Source organism: Pseudopipra pipra, chromosome W (genome assembly GCF_036250125.1).
Source record: "Pseudopipra pipra isolate bDixPip1 chromosome W, bDixPip1.hap1, whole genome shotgun sequence".
NCBI classification, from domain to species: domain Eukaryota; kingdom Metazoa; phylum Chordata; class Aves; order Passeriformes; family Pipridae; genus Pseudopipra; species Pseudopipra pipra.
In genome coordinates this window covers 29,145,958-29,167,317 of record NC_087580.1, presented here as the reverse complement: position 1 = coordinate 29,167,317, position 21,360 = coordinate 29,145,958, and the positions used below count along the sequence as shown (strand labels likewise).

The following is a 21,360-nucleotide window of genomic DNA, read 5'->3' as shown; positions in this document are numbered from 1 at the left end:
TTTTGTTCCATGAGTTTTCCCCAGTGTCACAATGGCCTCTTGATTCCATAAAATTCCACTGTGGCCCAGGGTTTCTTTGTTTCCAAGAGGCCCTGCAGTGCCACAATGGCCTTTTGATTCCATGTGTTTCTGCAGTGTCACAGTGGCCCTTTATTTCATCAGGTTGCCCACTGTCCCTGGGTTCCTTTGGCTCCATGGGGCCCTGCAGTGTCCCAGTGGCCTCTTGATTCCATGGGTTTCCCCAGGGTCACAATGGCCCCATAATTCCATGAGGTTCTGCAGTTTCACAGTGGCTCCTTGACTCCATGAGGTTGCACCGTGTTATCACAAAGCTGAGCCCATCCTGATGAAAGTTCTGAGGAGGTTAGGAGGAACTGGGACAAAAGGGAAGGAAAATTGGGGAAGGAAAGAGGGGCTTGGCCAAGAGAGAGGAAAGATTTTGATGAGGTAAAAACAGGTTCAGGGAATGCTGAGAGTGCTGAAACACTGACTGCAAACACTCCTGATTGACCTTTATGCACTTTGTAACCTCAAGTTCTAACACCACTCAAAAGTGCTGCTCCACCCATGGAAAGGAATCCACTGCTCTACTTCCAAGCCAGAAAAAGCCCAAAACCAGAACTCCAGACTCTTATTTGTCCTCTAATGCCCCCCCCCCAATCCCGAACCTGTATTATCAGTGTGAAAAAACAAGCTTTTATCCTAACCCAGACCAAAAAGCTCTTCCCCTGATCATGAACCAGACAGTGCCACAAACCTCCCAAAGCTCTGCCTAATCCCCACCCTGAGCTCCAAACCCCAAGCCCTGAACATTAAGCACCCCCACAGCCCTTGGGAGCAGGGCAAGGACCTGGAGAGCCCAGAGCAGGCCCAGGGGGTTGGCAGAGGAATGGGAGGTGACCTGGATCTGCTCAGCTCTGCAGTGACCCCCAGGAGAAGGGCCAGGGCTCTGGGAGGGATGTCCTGTGGCACAGGGGCTCAGGATCCAAGTTCAGAAGGCCAAGTGCACATGGCAACAACCAGAGCTGGTGCAGAGACATCAGGGAGGGTCTAGAAATGCTGCTGGGAGGGGGGTGGGAAAGCAGGAGGGGTGTGTGCAGCCTGCAAGGCCAGAGCAGCAGCAGGGCCAGGGCAGGACAGCCTGCAGGAGAGATGGCCAAGGGCTCTGGCAGGGCTGCAAGGCCCAAAGGCACCCAGGCCTTTGTCCCCTTGCCTCTGCCAGCTGCCTCTGCCACTCAGGCCACCACAAGCAACTTGCCTGGCAGGTTCTGCCCTTGGTTTCTGCCTCGCCCCTCCCTCAGGAGCCTGGCAGGGGTTGCCCAGTTTTGGGCCTTTGTTGTTCCTCCCCCTCCCATCCCAGTGCCCCCCAAACAGCCCTGAGCCAGCCGGGAGGGACAGGATCTGCTGGGCCAGGGCCTGGGGCTCAGGCCTTGGCCTTTGTGCTCCACAAAACCAAGGCAGGCTTTGCTCAGCATTGCAGGGGCCTGCCCAGAGCCTTTGTCTGCCTGCACTCCTGGCCTCCAAGGAGCTGCTCCAAGGAGTCCCTGGGGAGGCTTTGGCAGTGCCTGCCCTCAGTGGGGCCCAGCAAGGCTTCAAGGCACTTGGAGTTTGGCTTCTGACTTCTTCAGCAGCTTCTTCAATCTTCTCTCAGCACCTCAGGATCATGGATGCAGCTGTAAACACACTGTGGGGCTCATTAAAACACTGAAAAACAAATTATTTTCATTCCTTTAATTATCCTCAAGTCTTCAAGACTTCTAGAGCTAATTGGAGTTGTTTTGTAGTTTAGCTAAGGAGGATGACTTTAAAGTGAAAGTCATGAAAAATATATATTTTTTCATGAAAGGGAATGATTTCCACAGAGCCTTGGGATGCAAGAGGGTCAGGGCACAAACGAATTGGATCCAAAGATAAGGGGAGAAAAGACATTACTAGCACTTAATCACTGACCAATTGAACAGTTATCAGGTGATTCAATAGCATGTGCTACAATTTTAACAGTGACTGAATTATAGATTCACAACAACAACAGTCCCACCACAGTCAATTCACACCCACACCCAGGCAGAGATGTGTGGACACATCAATAGCTGGATGTGGAAAGGTCTCTCTCCTAAATTCTTCTTGTTGTCAGGGAAACACTCCCCCAAATCCCTTTGTGTTTCCCAACAGACAAGGGTCACAGCTGGAGGAGTGTTTGTTGAGGGGGATCAGAATTGTCCTGGGCACCAACGAGGGTCTTTGGAGTGTTGCAAACTGGAGGGTTCCCGAGCTGGGAGAGGCTGCCAGAGGTGTCCAACTGAGAGGAAGGTGCTGGGGAGCTGCCAGGGCCTCCCTCAGCCCCGCTGGTTGTGGGCTCCCAAGGGGATTGGCTTTAGTTATCTGCTGAATTTCCATCCTTGTGTCAGGAATGACTGGAGTTTCCAAAATATTTTGGAATTGTATCCTAACCATTCCTTTTGGGTTACGATTCAGGTAGGGAATGTTCCAAGGCTACCCCGTGTTCCCCATCTCTTACACCCATTCAAGTCATCTGGATGGTTTATTGACAATGTCTCCCAAGGGGTGGCACCTCCGATGCCATAGAAACCCCTCCCCTGGATTAGGAAACCTTTGGAATTCAGGAGGTGTTCCAGTGGAGCATGAAAATGAACAGCAATTTTCCTAAAGCCCAGACCCCAGCAGAACAAAGGCAGGCCCCCTCAGTGGCAGAGCAAAGGTCCCCCATCCCTGTGTCCCTGTGGCCGCTGAGGCGGCAGCGCAGGCCCGAGGCGGTGCCGGGTCCCGGTGCAGCCGGGGCAGAGCGGCGGCTGCGCGAGCGGCAACCCCGGCGGTGAGTGCGGCAGCCCCGTGGGAGCGGCGGCTCCGGGCACAGACGCCGGCGGCAGCCGCTGTGGCTCCTGGAACCGAGTGGCCACTGGGACACTGCAGGGCCTGCTGGAATCCAGGGGCCGGTGGGACACGGGGGAGCCTCTTGGAGCCAAGGGAACCCTGGGATATGTTGGAACATCGTGGAACCAATGGTCCATTGTGACAGTGAGGGGCCTTGAGGAACCAAAGGATCCAAGAGACTCTGTGAAACCTCATGGAATCACTGGGCCATTGTGACTCTCCAAAGCCGAATGGAACCAAAGGAATCCTGGGACATAGTGGAAACTCATGAAATCATCAGGGCCACTGTGACACTGCATGGCCTCATGGAACCAAAGGAACCCTGAGAGTTTTTGCAACCTCATGGAATCAAGAGGCCGTTTCTGGCAGGATGCTCTGCTCTGAAAATACTTAAAAAATGATCAGAGAATGCAAACAGTTCAAGCTCTCTGTGATGAGTTACTGCTGGTGTCAAGGTGCTGTTTTTAATGTTGAATTATGCTAAACCCAAAATGCTTCATGAAACTTCAGACACACATCCTGCTTTCCGAAGCAGGATTTGACAGAGAAGCTGCTCCCTGACCCGCAAATATGTCTGGCAGTCAAACCCTTGATAACTATAAAAGCCCTGTCCAACTGTCATGTGTTAGATTCTTCCACAGACTTCCCTGAAGTGTGTGGATCTTCTGCCATGAAGCAGGGACAGCTCTTCATGGTCACTGCCCAGGGGTTAAGTGAAAGAGAGAGAACTACTGCCTGTCATTGTGGGGTGAGTTACCTCAATCTCTGCTTCAGGATTGTTTCTTTTTGCTGGCTTTGATCCAATTGCTTTATAGAATGACTTTGATAGACTGCACTGTCGTATCTTACATTATACTACTAGGAGTTTTTTGCTTTTATACTGTGCAGTAAATAATTGACTTTAAGGTCTTTTGCCTGTTCACTTGTCTGATCAATTGTCTATTCATTTGTCATAATAAATCATTCATTTTATAGATATATTTCTGATTTGCCATCTCTAAAGCCTGCAAGACAAAGTGATTGAATCACACCTCTATAATTCCTTCAATTGAAACCAAAATCTGAGCCTGAGATTGTATCCAGACACCCCCAGGCTCCTCTCTGAGAAGGAATTTAGAAAGCAAGGGGGTCCTTTCTGCCCCTCGTAGCTCAACGAGACGGCTTCTGCCATCAACTTTGTCTAAGCCTTCCACCCCCCCAGCCCCAAGCCGTGACACAGGGGCATGTCTTGTGCATGCAGTGCAAACATGGACTCCTGAGCTGGTCATTTGATGTCCCTCCTTGGAGGGAAGAACAAGCCCAATGGCCTGGGGTGAGAGGCCAGTGCTGGGAGCAGCGCTGGCTGTGCCAGGGCACTGCTGGGTGCCCCCACCCTGAGCACTCCCACCCTTGTGCTGGTCACTGCTGTTTTCCTCTGCAGGGCGTTGTGTTGGGCACATCCTGGAGAGCAAAGTGGAAAGCAGATGGAAGCTTTGAGGCCCTGGCCTGAGGAGATGCCCCTGCAGGATGGCAGTGCTGCTGCAGAGGTCAGCTCTGTGCCAGCAGTGCCCGTGGCTGTCCCTGCCTGCAGTCCCTGGACAGTCCTGCAGCAGGACTGGGACCGACTGCCAGAGCACTGAGGCCTCCAACAACACAGGGCTCTGCAGGACAGTGTGGAAGGGAAGGGAGAGGAGGCCCTGCAGGAGAAGGGCTGCTGCTCCCTGGCAGTGCTGCTCTGCTGGGACTCTTTTCTGGCCCAGCTCTGCACAGAGGCACCGACCCTGCAACTGCAGAGAAGTCAGAGAGAAAAGATGTCAGGCAAACAAGCCAATGCACAGTTCTTTATTTGGTTTAAACACACAGTGAGTACAATTGCCAATTTGTACAGCCTGTGGGCCAGGCTAGAAAAGAAAACACTGAATTGAAAATGGTGATTATATATAAAAAGATATTTATATATATACCCTTATAGATATATTTATAGATATAAAGATTTTTTGATGTGAACAAATTCTCACAAAAATAACACTCCTATCAGAAGCAAAAATAAGAGAAGGTATGGTGGGCCTTTCATGAAGTCCATAACAGGATTGGCCTTTAATGAGGTAAATAACATGGAGAAGAAGGAGAGTTTATGGCTTCTGAAAAACACCCAGTTATCAGTTTCCTCATGGCATCCTTGAGCTCCTGGTTCCTCAGGCTGTAGATGAAGGGGTTCACTGCTGGAGGAACCACTGAGTACAGAACTGACAGGGTCAGATCCAGGGATGGGGAGGAGATGGAAGGGGGTTTCAGGTGGGCAAAGAATAACGTACTGACAAACAGGGAGACTACAACCAGGTGAGGGAGGCACGTGGAAAAGGCTTTGTGCCGTCCCTGCTGAGAGGGGATCCTCAGCACAGCCCTGAAGATCTGCACATAGGAGAAAACAATGAAAACAAAACAACCAAACCCTAAACAGGCAGTAACCATAATGAGCCCAATTTCCCTGCGGTAGCCTGAGTGTGAGCAGGAGAGCTTGAGGATGTGTGGGATTTCACAGAAGAACTGGCCCAGGGCATTGCCCTGGCACAGGGGCAGGGAAAATGTATTGGCTGTGTGCAGCAGAGCATCGAGAAACCCAGCGGCCCAGGCAGCTGCTGCCATGTGGGCACAAGCTCTGCTGCCCAGGAGGGTCCCATAGTGCAGGGGTTTGCAGATGGCAACGTAGCGGTCGTAGCACATGATGGTGAGGAGGGAAAACTCTGCTCCAAATAGGAATATGAGGAGAAAAACCTGTGCAGCACATCCCATGTAGGAGATGGTTGTGGTGTCCCAGAGGGAATTGTGCATGGCTTTGGGGACAGTGGTGCAGATGCAGCCCAGGTCTGTGAGGGAGAGGTTGAGCAGGAAGAAGCCCATGGGGGTGTGCAGGTGGTGGTCACAGGCTACAGCGCTGAGGATGAGGCCGTTGGCCAGGAGGGCAGCCAGGGAGATGGCCAGGAAGAGCCAGAAGTGCAGGAGCTGCAGCTCCCGCCTGTCTGAGAATGCCAGGAGGAGGAACTGGGCCATGGAGCTGCTGTTGGACATTTGCTGTTCCTTAGGACAGGGTCTGTTCAGAAAAGGAAAAGACAGGGAACAATTAGGAGATACCCCTCTCAGCAGAGATACTCCATCTTTCATAGTAATCCCCCGAAACCATTTGTATTTCCCTTATGCTGGCTCAGAGTGGTGTGAGCAGCAAGAATTCTGGCCGTGTGCTGCCAAGGGCTCAGCTTTGCTCTGCTGCAGTGGTGACATGGAGCTGGTTTGTGACAGCTCTGATGATCACAAGGGATGTCAGATGTATCTCACCTTTAATGGAAAAGCTTAATTTCTGACCCCCCCTAATCACAAGACTGTGGACTGCAGAACAGAGGTTTCTATTGTCCTTAGAATAATTCTTCTGTTAGATATGTTCCACCATTAAATCTAAAGAGTGGTCTTTTTAGGAGTAAAAATTCTCATTTTTATTGCTAAAAATGTGAAGAATCTTTAGAAAAGACAAGAGACAAAAGGGCTGAGCTCTCTGTGGTTTAAAACAGAGCCAGGGGAGCTGCAGAGTCCTTCAGCCTTTTTCCCATCTGCTCTTTCCCTTGTGCTGCATTCACTTTGATTTCACACAAATAAATATTAAAAAACACATCCACAAATGCGTGTGCAGTGATGCGAGCAGGACAATGTTGTTTCCAAGGGCAGCTCTGTGAAGTGTCCCCTGTGCCAGCCCAGAGGTGCAGCTGTGCTGGACAGAGCAGGACAGGAGCCCTCCTGCAGAGAAGCCAAGGGCTGGGACAGGAGAGTGCCCACCCCCAAGGGAAGACTCAGCACTGCCCAGGATCCTGTGCTCATTTCTGATCCTGCCTGAAATATTCATCTCTGAGAGTAAAAGAGTTGGAATTTCAGTGCAGGCTCCTGAACTGAGAGAACAATGTCTATGCTACAATGCCTAAGCAGGAAACACATATCAGGACTAATTCCTTTCCTGTAGCCCCTGTCTTCTGTGAGCTTTGCAAAAAATTCTGCATCCAATATGGTGTAGTGGTGTGGAGCTGTGAGCAGGTCTGACCCTGCAACATCGAGACATGGAAAAGATCCTCCCTCAGCTGCCAGATCCTCCCTCCCTGCCAGGGAAAATATCCTCCCTCAGCTGCCAGGTTTGCTCCTTGCCCACAGCCCTTCTGCCCCAGACCTGGGAGCAGCTCCCCAGGCCGGCTGAGAGCTGCCCCTGGCAGGCAGCAGAGTCCCTGCCCAGCACAGCACCCTGGGCTGCAGGACCCTGCTCTGCCCCACAGTCCTGGGCACCCCTGGCTGCACCCCCGGCTTCACAGCTCTTCCAAAGTGCTCCAAAACAGCCCCTGCTCACCCATCCCATCAGCTGGGGCTGGGCCAGCTTTAGGAGATGCCTCCAGGAGCTGCCCCTGCACTGCCCTGCAGCCACAGACTCACCGTGTGCAGCCCTGCCAAGATTCCTCCTGCAGGGAGCTCTCAACCCTCCTGCCAGTGCTGAGCCCCTTGAAGCTGTGTCTGTGCCCTGCTGCTGTCCCTGAGCTGCCCTGGCAGTGCCCTCAGCCCTGCTGGGCTGTGCAGAGGAGCTGCTCCTGCCCAGAGCTGTCTCTTTGAAGCTCTTCTTGCTTGCCAGGAGTTCCCTGTGTGCCAGGAGCCTGGCCCAGCTCAGCAGCACAGCAACAGCCCCAGGCATTTCGTGACCCACAGGGGATTGGTGTTGTTTACATGAGACTCAGTCCCTGAGAGGAAGTTCAAACAACTTTTCAAGAAGTCAAAGTGAGATTCAAACATTAAGTTTCTCGTATTTCTAATGAGTCTCACTGAGGGACACAGCTGAGAATGTGTCCCCAGATTCCAGTTAGAGCAGAAAACTGCAGACAGTGATGACAAGGATGGACAAGCAAGGGAAAGGTGGCTCTGATGCTGAATAAACATTGACTTGTTTCCTTAATCCAAAGGGCCAAGCCCTGACCCCCAGCCCCTGGGATGGCAGATGCTGTCCCTGCCTCATTCCTCAGGGCTCTTCCTGGGGCACTGGGATGTGGGATGTGCAGTGCCAAGGGCAGGACCATGGAGTGGCACCTGCCAGGCTGCTGAGCAGGGACAAGGAGGCCATGAGGCCCCAGGGCTGCAAGGGGCACTCCCCTCCTCCTGGCATCAGGGGCACAGACAGCAGCCCTGGCCAAAGGCCTGCAGAAGGTGGCTGTGTCAGGGCCTTTCAGCTTCTCCCCATCCCTGTCTCCTCTCCAGCCCAGGCTGTCCTACGGTGTCCATGCCCTGCCCCTTTCCCTGCAGGCTGTCGTCATCCCCCCGGCTGCCCCACCTGGCTGGCACCTTCCTGCACTGACATCTCTGCGTCCTCCCTGGCTCTTCCTGCACACACAAAGCCTGGGGCTCATCCAGACTCCTTCTTTGTGACATATTGCAACAAAACACTGACCTTGGAGGGAAATTTCTTACTTCTTGTCACCAGTCTAGGCCACCCCAGCTGCCCTTGGTGGCACTAGTTCTTTCTTAGGCTGTTTTCTGACAGGAAGAAAAGCTCCACCAGCTCTGACACCCCCCTTCCAGACCTCTCAGGCTACTCCTCTACTGTCCTCAATCTTTGCACCACTGACCCCTGAGTCCTCAGCCTCTATATACGGGTCCTGTGCTTGAGGCCCCAAATTCTCTCCTGGGAGATCTCTGGGACCTCTCCAAGGTTTTGAAGATGACAATAGAGTGCTTTTATCCCAGGAAACACAGAGGGACACTTTTTTCCAAGGGTTGTCCTGGCAGAATGAGGCACAATCTCTTTACACTTTCTGGCACAAGGGAGCTCTGAGCTCTGGGTACGGAGGGAGGTCCAAGTGCCAACCACTGGAGTGGGAGCTACAAATCATCAGGGCTTGTGTTCTTTGGAGGACCAGACACTGGTGAGAGTGGTGTGTGTGTGTGCACATGGAAGGACTTGAAGGACACAAAGAACTGTCTCAAAACACTGTCAAAGCAGGAAAATCCCATAAGGAGCCAAAACACACAAGCACTGGTGGCAAACAGGAAGGCCTTTAATTCCAAGGCCTAAAGGGAGGTGAAGCTTTGGAAGTAGCCCCCAGGACAGAATTGCACTGTGCAGACTGTGGGAAAGAGCAGACAGCCCCAACAGGAAGCCAGGGCTGGTAAGGCAGGTCTGGGGAACCCATCCAGACAAAGATTCCCACCTGCAGACTGGAAGCACACCGGGCAAAACTCCCACCGTGGCAAGCTGTGGGAAAGGAAGCAAGTCCTTGTCTACATGCCAGCCCAAGCTGTGGGAACAGCATCTACCCCCCTGAATACCCGGGGCTTGGGCTGTATAAAAGTGATAGCCCAGAAGCACAACTTGGGGACCCTCCACTGAGCAGAGCAGGGTGAAGAAGGACCGGTGGGAGCCTCAGGGATCTCCATGGTGTGATACATTTACTTCATCTCTGTCTCTCTCTCACTGTCTTCCCACCACCCTCTTCTTCTCTCTCTCTGTTTCATTCTTTTTCTCTCCCTCCTCTTTACTGTTAAGTCAAAGCTGGACTGCTGACTTTGGCACATGGTCTCCTTTGCAGCTCAATTTGGGCAGAGGTGTCTCTTAATAATGGGAACCTGACAGTATCCATGAGGTTTTACAGTGTGGGAATGACCAACTGATTCCATGAGGTTCCACAGAGTCACAGGGTCTATTTGGCTTTGCAAGGCTCTGCAGTGTGATAATGGACCCTTGATTCCATGAGTTTGCAAAATGTCTCAGGACTCCTTTGGTTCAAGGAGGCCCCACATATCACAGTGGACCCTTGGTTCCATGAGATTCCACAGTGTCCCAGGAATCCTTTGGTTCCATGAGGCCCTGCAGTGTCACAGTAGCTTTTGAGTGCACGAGGTTCCTCAGTGTCACAATGCTCCCTTGATTCCATGAGTTTCCGCAGTGTCCCAGGGTTCCTTTGGCTCCAGAAGGCCCTACAGTGTCACAATGGCCCCTTTACTCCAGGAGGTTCCACAGTGTCCTTGCTGGAACACACAGGGCTGTAATGTTGTCACCCCTGCCTCCAGCTGCCTCCAGCTCTGGGCTCCAGCCCAGGAAGGACATGGACCTGCTGGAGAGAGTCCAGAGGGGAACAGCAAGAGGATCAGATGGATGGAGCAGCTCTGCTGTGAGGAAAGGCTGAGAGAATTGAGATTGTTGAGGCTGGAGAAGAGAAGGCTTTGGGGTGACCTAATTGTGGCCTTGCAGTGCCTGAAGGGAGCCAACAAGAAAGATGGAGAGAGACTTTGGACAAGGGCCTGGAGTGACAGGACAAGGAGAATGGCTTCACACTGAGAAAGGGAAGGGTTAGATGGGATATTAGGAAGAATTTCTGGACTGTGATGGTAGTGAGATCCTGGCACAGGTTGCTCAGAGAAGTTCTGGCTGCCCCATCCCTGGAAGTGTTCAAAGCCAGGCTGGATGGGGCTCTGAGCTCTGAGTCTAGTGGAAGGTGTCCCTGCTCATGGCAGGGGGTTGGACTGAGATGCTCTTTAAGGTCCCTTCCAACCCAAACTATTCCATGATTCTGTGACTGGTGGGGGATGTGGTGGTCGGAGCTGATGGGCACAGAGACCCCAAAATGATGGAGTTTTCCATTCTGGGTGGAGGAAGAAGAGGGCAGCAGAACTGATACCCTGGACTGCTGGTGGTCAGACTTTGTCCTGTTTGGGAGACTGGGTGTGAGTGTGGATGTGCTGGAGGGCAGGAAGGCTCTGCAGAGGGATCTGGACAGGCTGTATCAAGAAGGCCAAGTGTCAGGGCCTGCCCTTGGGTCCCAACAATCCCCTGGAACACTCCAGGCTGGGGGCAGAGGGGCTGGAGAGCTGCTCAGCAGGAAGGGAATTGGGGGTGCTGCTTGACAGGGACTGGATATGAGGCAGAGTGTGCCCAGGGGGGCAAGAAGGCCAAGGGCATCGTGGCCTTTGTGGAGAAGAGTGTGGCCAGCAGGAGCAGAGAACTGATTGCCCTTCTGTGCTGGGCACTGGGGAGGCCCCACCTGGAGTGCTGTGTCCAGTTCTGGCCCCTCAGTGCCAAAAGGCCCTGGAGGGGCTGGAGCGTGTCCAGAGAAGGGAACGGAGCTGGGGAAGGCTCTGGAAAACATGTCTGCTGAGGGACAGCTGAGGGAACTGGGCTTGTTAAATCTGGAGAAGGGGAGGCTCAGGGGGGACCTCATTGCTCTCTGCAATGACCTGAAAGGAGGTTTTAGTGGGGTGGGAGTTGGTCTCTTCTGCAAAGCCTTTAGTGACAGGAAGAGAGGAAATGGCCTTAAATTGCATCAGGCAAGGTTCATATTAGGTATTCAAAAACCCTTTTTCCACTGAGAGAGTGCTCAGGCATTGGAACAAGTAGCCCAGGGAGGTGGTGGAGTCTCTGGAAGCATTCAGGTGGCATCTGGATGTAGCGCTTTGGGATGGGGTTTAGGGGTGATTCTGGTGGTGCTGGGTTGACAGTTGGACTAGAAGATCTGGAAGGTCTCTTCCAACCTTGATGATTCTGTGATTCTCTGACCTGTCATCCCTGTTTGCAGGTTTGTGCTCTAACAAGAGCCTGGGGATGTTTTCTCTGTTGGGTCCACAGAGATTGTGTTGTGTGAGCTTTTTTCCCTCAGATCAAAACAAGGAGTAATTAATGCTAAATACAGCAGGTGGCTTTCAAGTAATAACTTGTAATAACTTGGTTCAGTTTGGTGAGGAAAATCTGGAACTTCAGAAGTGTTAGTTTTTTACCTCATTAGCAGGATATCCAGGGGTGCACCAAGTGCCTTCCAGTGAGGAGCACAAGAGACCAGGAGACAGTGACAATATTGTTCTAATGTTAATGTCACTGGAGCACAGAGTGAGATCACTTCTGAGTTATGTTTCTTTAATTACTGATTGTGAATAAAGAGAAAATGACATAGTTGATGACACTTTCGTATTTATTTCACACTCTTAACACTAATGTATTTTCCAGCTGGACTTTGAATAAGGTTCCATGGTATATTGCAAATTTCTATCTCAAGTTAACAGTCTACTTCTTCCCAAAGAAATTCTCAGCAGCTAACACCCTTCCATCATCTTGCTCTTTCCCTGATGGCTTGGTTTCTTTCCTGTTTTATCCCTTCTCAGCCAGTCGTGCCAGAAGCAATATTGAGGAAAGAACTGGGTTTTAAAAAAGAGAAAATACAAGTACTTCTTTCAGGCAGTCAGTTCTTCTGGGCAGGGCCGTCTGACTCCTGGTGTGTTTCCCTCCCTGTGCTCAGCACCGGCACAGGGCACACTGAGGGAGGTCTCCACACTTTCCTGTAGGTGATTCCGTCAAAACTAATCCCCTCCCAGGGCATCACAAGATGATGCTAATCAGCTCTTCCAAGTCAAAGGATACTTCTTTTTCCCCAGGGCAGAAAAGATGGAAACATGCTACTGGTGCAAGAGAGGGACAGTGGAGGCCCATCCTCTGCCATGGGGGTGGTGACCCAGACTCCCTGTTTGTCCTCTAGTCCCTCTAGGAGCCCTGAGGTTTCCCTCTGGCTCCCTGTGCTTGGAAAGCTTTCCAAATCCATTCTGGTGAGGGGAGGTGGTGATGCAGCAACAGCAGACGCCTCGTGGGATGGACACCCCCGGGGAGGCAGAGCTGGGGCCACTCATTCTGTGCCCTGTCCTGGCTGGGTGCTAGGGGGACTGCCCTGAGGAGAGACCAAGGAGGCTTCTCCTGGGGAAAGCCTCAGCCAGAGCTCAACTTCCCAAACAAGGCTGGGGCTGGGGGTGTGCCAAGGGGGAAGCTGTCCTGCAGGCAGCAGGGCAGGACAAGCAGGACGCAGTCTGCTCAGGACACGGCACATCTGAAGGACACCATGGGTTTGGGCCCATTGTTGCTGCTTTATTAAATCACAGTTGCCTCCAACTGGCTCAGTGGGAACAGAAGAGCAGTGCTCATAGTTTGAATTGAGGTTCTTGGTGAAGATTTGATGGCATCAGGATTCCAGTTCTCCTGCCTGTATGAAGGACAGAGTTTCTTTTTTGTGATAAGATCTATGCCTGGAAAGCTCCCCAGGCAGCCACCAGGCCCCAACATGGCATCAGGGCAGTTGGCAGCAGTCCCCCCAACACCTGCCTCCCAGCCCACGCCAAGCCACCGCCTTACCCACAGCCCCAGAGCCCTGGATGCCACCATGGCTGTCCCTGACACCACCCTGCTCACCAGCTCAGGTGTCTCACACAGTGCCTGGGAGCCTGGGAATGTTGGAAGCTCTTCATGGATGTGGACATTGGTACCTGAAGAGCTTCTGGTCTGAATCGAGGGCTCGGTGTTGGTCCTAAAGCCTCCAGGATGCCGATGGTCTGTTCTGCCAGGCAAGAGACGACTTCACTGCTGTCTGTCTTCAAGGGCTGAAGGGCTGTGAGAAAAAAAACAGAGCCGAGATGAAACTCCAGACATCCCTCCAGCCCATGTTCCCCACTCACCGCTGCAGATCTCATCCAGTTGCTCTGTGCTTCGGTTCCTCAGGTGCCCATTTTCCAGCTCCAGGGGGACAGGGCCAGTCAAACCATGACAACTTGGCAGAGACGTCTTCAACTGCTTCTGCTTCCTCAGCACCGCTGAGCCCAGGTGGTCTCTGAAGGGGCAGATGGAGAAATCCTGCATGTTGCTGCTCTCCTGGGAGGAAGGAGGAAAGGTGAGCTTTGGAAACAAAGGCCCCCTGCCCACAGTGAAAGGGGGGTGGGGATGGTGGCTGAGGGAGATGCCCTGGGCTCAGATTCCAGAGCAGGGACAAGTTGCACTGGGCTGCAAGGCCCAGAAGCCACCAGAGCCCAGGGGAGCAGAGCCTGCTGCCAGAGCTGCTGACAGGGCTGGGCTGCAGGGGAATTCTCACAGCCCAGTGCCCATGTCAGGGCTCACAAACCCACATCAGCCTTACCATGTTGAGGAAGCATGAGAGGTTCTCCACCAGATCCTCAGTGGCTGGGCAGACCTTTATCTTCTCCAGGTTTGGACACATCAGGTTTTTAGAGACCATCACAATCTCTATCCAGGAGTCTTCACTGCCAAGAGACAGGAGCTCCATCATGTTTGGCACCAGGAGCTCCAGTTTTCCTGAGCAGTGGGACCAGTGCACTCCACAGAGACATCTTCAATTGCTTGTGCTTCCTCAGCACTGCTGAGCCCAGGTAGTCTCTGAAGAGGCAGATAAAGGCCTCTCGCATGTTGTTGCTCTCCTGGGAGGAAGGAGGAAAGGTGAGCTTTGGAAACAGTGGCCCCCTGCCCACAGTGAAAGGGGATGGGGATGGTGGCTGAGGGAGATGCCCTGGGCTCCGATTCCAGAGCAGGGACAAGTTGCACTGGGCTGCAAGGCCCAGAAGCCACCAGAGCCCAGGGGAGCAGAGCCTGCTGCCAGAGCTGCTGACAGGGCTGGGTGCAGGGCAGCTCTCACTGCCCAGTGCCCATCTCAGGGCTCACGTTCCCACATCAGCCTTACCATGTCAAAGAAGTGCGAGAGGTTCTCCACTAGATACTCATCCATGGGGCTGGCTGTTTTCTTCTCCAGGTTTGGACACATCAGGTTTTTAGGGACCATCACATCCTCTGTCCAGGAGTCTTCACTGCCAACCCACAGGAGCTCCATCATGTGTGGCACCAGGAACTCCAGTTTTCCTGCCTGTATGAAGGACAGAGTTTCTTTTCTGTGATAAGATCCATGCCTGGAAAGCTCCCCAGGCAGCCACCAGGCCCCAACATGGCATCAGGGCAGTTGGCAGCAGTCCCCCCAACACCTGCCTCCCAGCCCACGCCAAGCCACTGCCTTACCCACAGCCCCAGAGCCCTGGATGCCACCATGGCTGTCCCTGACACCACCCTGCTCACCAGCTCAGGTGTCTCACACAGCACCTGGGAGCCTGGGAATGTTGGAAGGTCCTCATGGCTGTGGACGTCGGCGCCAGAAGAGCAGTGCTTCTGGCCTGAATCGAGGGCTCGGTGTTGGTCCTAAAGCCTCCAGGATGCCGATGGTCTGTTTTGCCAGGCAGGAGACGAATACATTGCTGTCTGTCTTCAAGGGCTGAAGAGCTGTGGGCAAAAGAAACGGAGCCGAGATGAAGCCCTGTGTCTGCAGAGACCTCCAGACGTCCCCTCCAGCCCATGTTCCCCACTCACCGCTGCAGATCTCATCCAGTTGCTCTTGGCTTCGGTTCCTCAGGTGCCGCGTGGCCACCCCTAGGCACAAAGCTCTGTCAGCCCCTGCTCCCCAGCGGGCTCCCAGCAGCGCGGCCCCTGGCCCTGCCCTGCTCCCCCTCAGCCGGGATGAGCCCAGGAAGCACCAGGAGCTCAGGGGGTGGAACTCAGCCCAGTGGCCACCAAGCCCAGCCACGTGGGCAGGGGTGGCAGAGGGAGGCCCAGGCCCAGCCTGCGGCAGCCGGGGCTCAGGCAGCCCCAGGGCTGGGCCTGGCTGTGGCTGCAGGAGCAGGGACAGGGGCCAGCTTGCCCAAAGAGGGACCCCGGGGGCTGGGGCTCACCGATGAACCTGATGGCCGCCTCTCGCACACCGACCTCAGGGTCCTTGAGGTAGCTCAGGCCCTGACGCAGGTACTCTTCAGCCCTGCTCCTGTCCTTCCCCACCTGGAGAGAGCACAGGGACACGGGCATGGCACAGAGCCCCCCCGCTGGCTGCAGCAGTCCCTCCTGCCAGCACTCAGTGTTGCCCAGAGCCCTCTCTCCCGCTGGCTGCAGGGAAGGGAGAGGGGCCTGCAGAGGAGCCCCTGGGGCTCTGTTCTTGGAGGGCACACACTGGGCTGCAGCTCCAGCCTCTGGGCTCTGGGCCCACACAGTGGGCTCTGCCTGTGGGCTAAGCCTCACCCAACCTGCACCCTGGCACTTGGCCTTACCAAGCACTCGCCAATCCTCCACATCTGCTGCTTCTTCACCAGCTCTTTCAGCTCCCTCCACTTGAGCAGCTTTGTTGCAGCAAGGAGCGCTTCCTGGGCGGCCTGCATGGAAGCAGAAGGGGTGAGGTAGCAGCATGGCTGGCAAAGGAGAGCTCTTGGCTTTCTTGCTGGGGAGATTCTGCCCTCAGGATTTGGGACATGCCCTCACCAAAGTGTCTAGGGGACGTGTGAGGACAGCCCTGCAGGACAGGGCCTGAGGCTGGACGCCCTGTCTTTGGACACATGCCAGGGACAGCAGAAAAGCCTGTGGGGATGTGCCTGTTCAGGCTTTGGTGGTCACAGGCTGCTGACGAGCCCTACTAGAGCCCTAGGGCAGCTGTTGGAAATGGCTGTGCCAGCTTCTCCATCCCTGCTGGCGCTGGCTCTGCAGGGACCTTTCCCACGGCTTGCGCTGGGCCACGGCTGCCCACTGCCAGCAGCCCTTGCCCTGCTGCCTGGGCTCCACAGGGCGGGCCTGCCCACCTCTCTCTGTGCCAGTGCTCAGCCTTCCAATGTGTACCTTGGCCACGCTCGGGGACTGGTCACTTGTGCGAATGAGCAGCGGGACCAGTGCACTCCACAGAGACGTCTTCAATTGCTTGTTGTTCCTCAGCACTGCTGAGCCCAGGTGGTCTCTGAAGAGGCAGATAAAGGCCTCTCGCATGTCGCTGCTCTCCTGGGAGGAAGGAGGAAAGGTGAGCTTTGGAAACAGCGGCCCCCTGCCCACAGTGAAAGGGGATGGGGATGGTGGCTGAGGGAGATGCCCTGGGCTCAGATTCCAGAGCAGGGACAAGTTGCACTGGGCTGCAAGGCCCAGAAGCCACCAGAGCCCAGGGGAGCAGAGCCTGCTGCCAGAGCTGCTGCCAGGGCTGGGTGCAGGGCAGCTCTCACTGCCCAGTGCCCATCTCAGGGCTCACGCTCCCACATCGGCCTTACCATGTCAGGGAAGCGTGGGAGGTTCTTCACCAGCTCAAATGTCCCTGGTGAGGGAGCGCTGCCATGGTGGGCACAGAACCCCAGAGTGATGGAATCCCAAAAGAGTTTGGGTTGGAAGGGACCTTTCGAGGCCATCTGGTCCAACCCCCCTGCCATGGGCAGGGACATCTGCCACCAGACCAGTTTGTTCCAGGCATCAGCCCGAGTGGGGGACATGGGCCAGTGCCCACTGCCAGCAGCAGAAATCCGGGCAGACCGAGGATCCCTTGCTTGGCTTTGGGCTCTCCGACGGCCCAGGGGAATGCCATGAGGATGGGAAGCAAAGCCTGGAGCGCTTAGAGGTCCAAAGCCTTAAACATCAGCCCCTCCAGCTCCCAAACCTTCTCCCAGATCCCTTTGGCTGCAGCAGGAAGGGCAGCAGGAGGTTTCCTGCCCGCTGTGGGGGCAGCGCTGCAGGGGCCGCTCATGTCAGACCCCCCTCTCTGCTGGGGACAGCTTTGCTCTTGGGGACACCGCTCTGCCCCAGCCCAGGGACACCAGCACTGCCCAGGGCCGGCACCTTCCCAAGTGGGACCCCTCTGGGCACAGGTCCCCCCACCCCCAGGGACCCGTGCCTTTATAAAAACATCTATAAAATGTATTTACATTGTATGGGCCTGTAAAACAACAACAATCTATGAAATGCATTTACAGAACAACAATAAAGCAACAACATATAAACCATATATGGAATGTATTTACATGAGTAGAATCTTTAGAAAAGCAAAAATCAGCAACACTCTATAAACCTTATTTAGAGACCAACAACAAAAGAGCAGCACATCAAATGTATGCACAGGAGATTCATATCCCTGTCCAATCTGTCTGCCAGTCTGGAAGAAAAGCCAGGACAGAGCCTGGCTGGGGATGGGAGCTGGATCTGGCAGGATGCTGGGGGGTCTGTGGAGCTGGGAGGGATCTGTGGGGCTGGGGGTATCTGTGGAGCTTTTTTAGTTTACAGCTAGGTATTTATCTTTGTTTAAGAAATGGATACTTTTCCCTAGCATAATTGATACAGAAAAAAACTCTATCCCAAGCAAATTATCCAAAGACATTAATAAGGTATTGTGCATAGAAGCTGGAAAATAACCCTTGGAGTAATCTGAAGCTGGAGACTGATGTGGGCTATTCCAAACACAACGTCTGGCACGCAAGGTAGACAAAAGAGAAAAGCTGACAAGGTCCAGCAAGAGCTGGTGAGCCATGGGCTACTTGCTGCCTAGGTGTGAAGAGCAATAAAAGCCTCCAGACAGGGGGAGTTGATTTCACATGAGCTGTCATTGACAGAAGGGGGAACTTTTTCAGTCAGAACAACAGGTCACCAGAAACAAAGACTTGGTTTTTTCTACAAAATGGAAGGAAAAAAAAGGAAAGAGCGAGGCTGCAGCTCTACACAATCATCATGAGATGGACTAGAACTAAAACTGAGGCAAAGGACGTCAATAAGTGCAGCATTGTTCACACTTACAGTTGTGCCCTGGTTCCAGGGGCTGGGACCAGTTTATCACGCTGTGGGTATAACCCAAACTGTGCATCCTTTTAAACCTGCCCAGTGTGTGACAGGAATTCCTGTCACAGGAACCACCCCAAGCAGTGCAGGGCAGCAGGACCGACCTGAGCTGCCTTTGGTGCCCAGGAACTCCCCCCACACAACCCCTCTCCTGCCCCGAGGGACCACCAGAACAGGGGCAACCCAAAGGACTGGACTGGAGGAATTCAACAGACACTTTGGGGCCATTTTATGGACATTTTGCAGGGGTGGTACACAGACTAAGAGAAGGAGACCTGTGTGTTATAGCAAAGAATGGGAAGGGGGTGGTGGGGGGTGAAGTTGTATTGAGTCGTGTGGGGCCTGGGCATAATGGGACTGGTGTGGGATAAGGGCCAGAATGTGCTGGTTTGGGCCGGGGTGGAGTTAATTTTCTTTGCAGGGGCTGGTGTGGGGCTGTGTTTGGGCTTGTGCTGAGCACAGGCTTGAGAACACAGAGGTGCTTTTGTTAGTGCTGAGCTTACCCAGAGCCAAGGCCTTTCCTGCCCCTGGCACAGACACACTGGGGAGGGGCTGGGGGTGTGTGGGAGGCTGGGAGGGGACACAGCCAGGACAGGTTTGGAGTGATGGAGATTGTTTTCCCAAGCCACCATTCCATGGGATAGGGCCCTGCTCTCCTGGAGGTGCTGAACACCTGCCCAACCATGGGAAGCAGGGAACGAATCCCCTGTTTTGTTTTGCTTCTGCGTGCAGCTTTTGCTTGTCCTTATTAAAGTATCTTTATCTCAACACACGAGTTTTCCAGCTTTTCCCCTCCCAGTTCTCTCCATGATCCTGCTGGTGGGGGAGTGAGGAGTGGCTGGGAAGTGCTTGGGGGCTGCATGGGGTGAAACCACAACAGCCTTTGTTGGTGTCCAGGGTGGGGGTGGGAGTGTTAGAGATACTGACAGATGTGTCTGGGATGGGCTGCTGAAATTTGCAGCTGCTGGTGCTGTCTGGGGCTCCTGGCTGTGTGTCAGAGTCTGGGGCTCCTTGGTGGCTGGAACTCCGTGTGAACTTGAGCTGAAGGGCCTGTGACCTGTGGGGGAGTCCAGGGTGGAGCAGAGACACACCTGCAGCCCGGGGAGGAGCCCAAACTGGAGCAGATTTGCTGGCAGGACTTGTGACCCCTATTATCAACATAAGACTCCAATCTTTCAGTTTAAGGCCATTGCCCCATGTTCTGCCAATACAGGCCTTCGTAAAACGTATCCCTGTGATTTCCTTAGACTGTGAGCACCATGTGTTCATCTGCAAACACCATGGAGAGTACCCAGGGATCTCCCAAGAAAAGATTTGGAGGCCTCAAGCCCATGACCACTCTGTAGGGACTGGGCTACTGGGCTACTGACCATGTAGCTCTGGGCTCCATGGTGTGGAGACTGAGGACAGTGCAGGGGTAGCCAGAGAGGGTTGAAGGGTGGTTTCAGGAATGAAGGATCCTTTTGTCATAGCAGGAAGCAGCATGAGAAATAAAGAAACAATGCCAAGTTCTGCTGGAGAGATCCAGACTGGAAACAAAGAGAGCGGAGTTTCACCCTGAGGGCAATGGTGTGCTGCAACACATCACCCAGGAGGAGTCTGGATGAGCCCAAGGCTTTGTGTGTGCAGACGAGCCAGGGAGGACACAGAGATGTCAGTGCAGGAAGGTGCCAGCCAGGTGGGGCAGCCGGGGGGATGACGACAGCCTGCAGGGAAAGGGGCAGGGCATGGACACCGTAGGACAGCCTGGGCTGGAGAGGAGACAGGGAGGGGGAGAAGCTGAAAGGCCCTGACACAGCCACCTTCTGCAGGCCTTTGGCCATGGCTGCTGTCTGTGCCCCTGATGCCAGGAGGAGGGGAGTGCCCCTTGCAGCCCTGGGGCCTCAGGGCCTCCTTGTCCCTGCTCAGCAGCCTGGCAGGTGCCACCCCATGGTCCTGCCCTTGGCATTGCACATCCCACATCCCAGTGCCCCAGGAACAGCCCTGAGGAATGAGGCAGGGACAGGATGTGCCTTCCCAGGGGCTGGGGGTCAGGGCTCGGCCCGTTGGATTAAAGAAAAAAGTCAAGGTTTATTCAGCATCAGAGCCACCTTTCCCTTGCTTGTCCATCCTTGTCATCACTGTCTGCAGTTTTCTGCTCCAACTGGAATCTGGGGACACTTTCACAGTCATGTCCTTCAGTGGGACCCATTAACAGTGCAAGAAACTTCAGTATTTCAAACTCATTTTGACTTGAGAATTTGTTTGAACTTCCTCTCAGGGACTGAGTCTCATGTAAACAACCTCAATGTCCCCTGAGGGTCATGAAATGCCTGGGGCTGTTGCTGTGCTGCTGAGCTGGGCCGGGCTCCTGGCACCCAGGGAGCTCCTGGCAAGCAAGAAGAGCTTCAAAGAGACAGCTCTGCTGGTGAGCAGCTCCTCTGCACAGCCCAGCAGGGCTGAGGGCACTGCCAGGGCAGCTCAGGGACACCAGCAGGGCACAGACACAGCTTCAAGGGGCTCAGCACTGGCAGGAGGGCTGAGAGCTCCCTGCAGGAGGAATCTTGGCAGGGCTGCACATGGTGAGTCTGTGGCTGCAGGGCAGTGCAGGGGCAGCTCCTGGAGGCATCTCCTGAAGTTGGCCCAGCCCCAGCTGATGGGATGGGTGAGCAGGAGGCTGTTTTGGGGCCCTTTGGAATAGCTGTGCAGCTGGGGGTGCAGCCAGGGGTGCCCAGGGCTGTGGGGCAGAGCAGGGTCCTGCAGCCCAGGGCGCTGTGCTGGGCAGGGACTCTGCTGCCTGCCAGGGGCAGCTCTCAGCCAGCCCGGGGAGCTGCTGCCAGGGCTGGGGCAGAAGGGCTGTGGGCAAGGACAGTGACTTGGATGGCTGAGTCTTTTTTGTACATAGGGTACTTCATGAGGCAGGGCTGCTCACAGCTGGAGAGACCTATAGGAGATTTCACTGGAGACTTTTCAATGAGCACAGAAAGGCAGGGGCTGTCTCAGAGCGGGTGACCCATTCTTCCAGTCTTGTGCTGTAATGGGAAGTACAAATTAATGTCTCATTTCAGAGG

General features: G+C 54.2%; 1 protein-coding gene across 1 annotated transcript; it reads right to left on the bottom strand.

The window, feature by feature from the left end:
* Positions 1–4,968: 4,968 nt before the first annotated feature.
* On the bottom strand, positions 4,969–5,602 carry LOC135404962 (olfactory receptor 14J1-like). The gene has a single exon (XM_064639686.1). It carries the CDS (start codon positions 5,593–5,595, stop codon positions 4,969–4,971), a length of 627 nt encoding a protein of 208 aa, XP_064495756.1. The 5' UTR covers positions 5,596–5,602.
* Between the last annotated feature and the right edge of the window lie 15,758 nt (positions 5,603–21,360).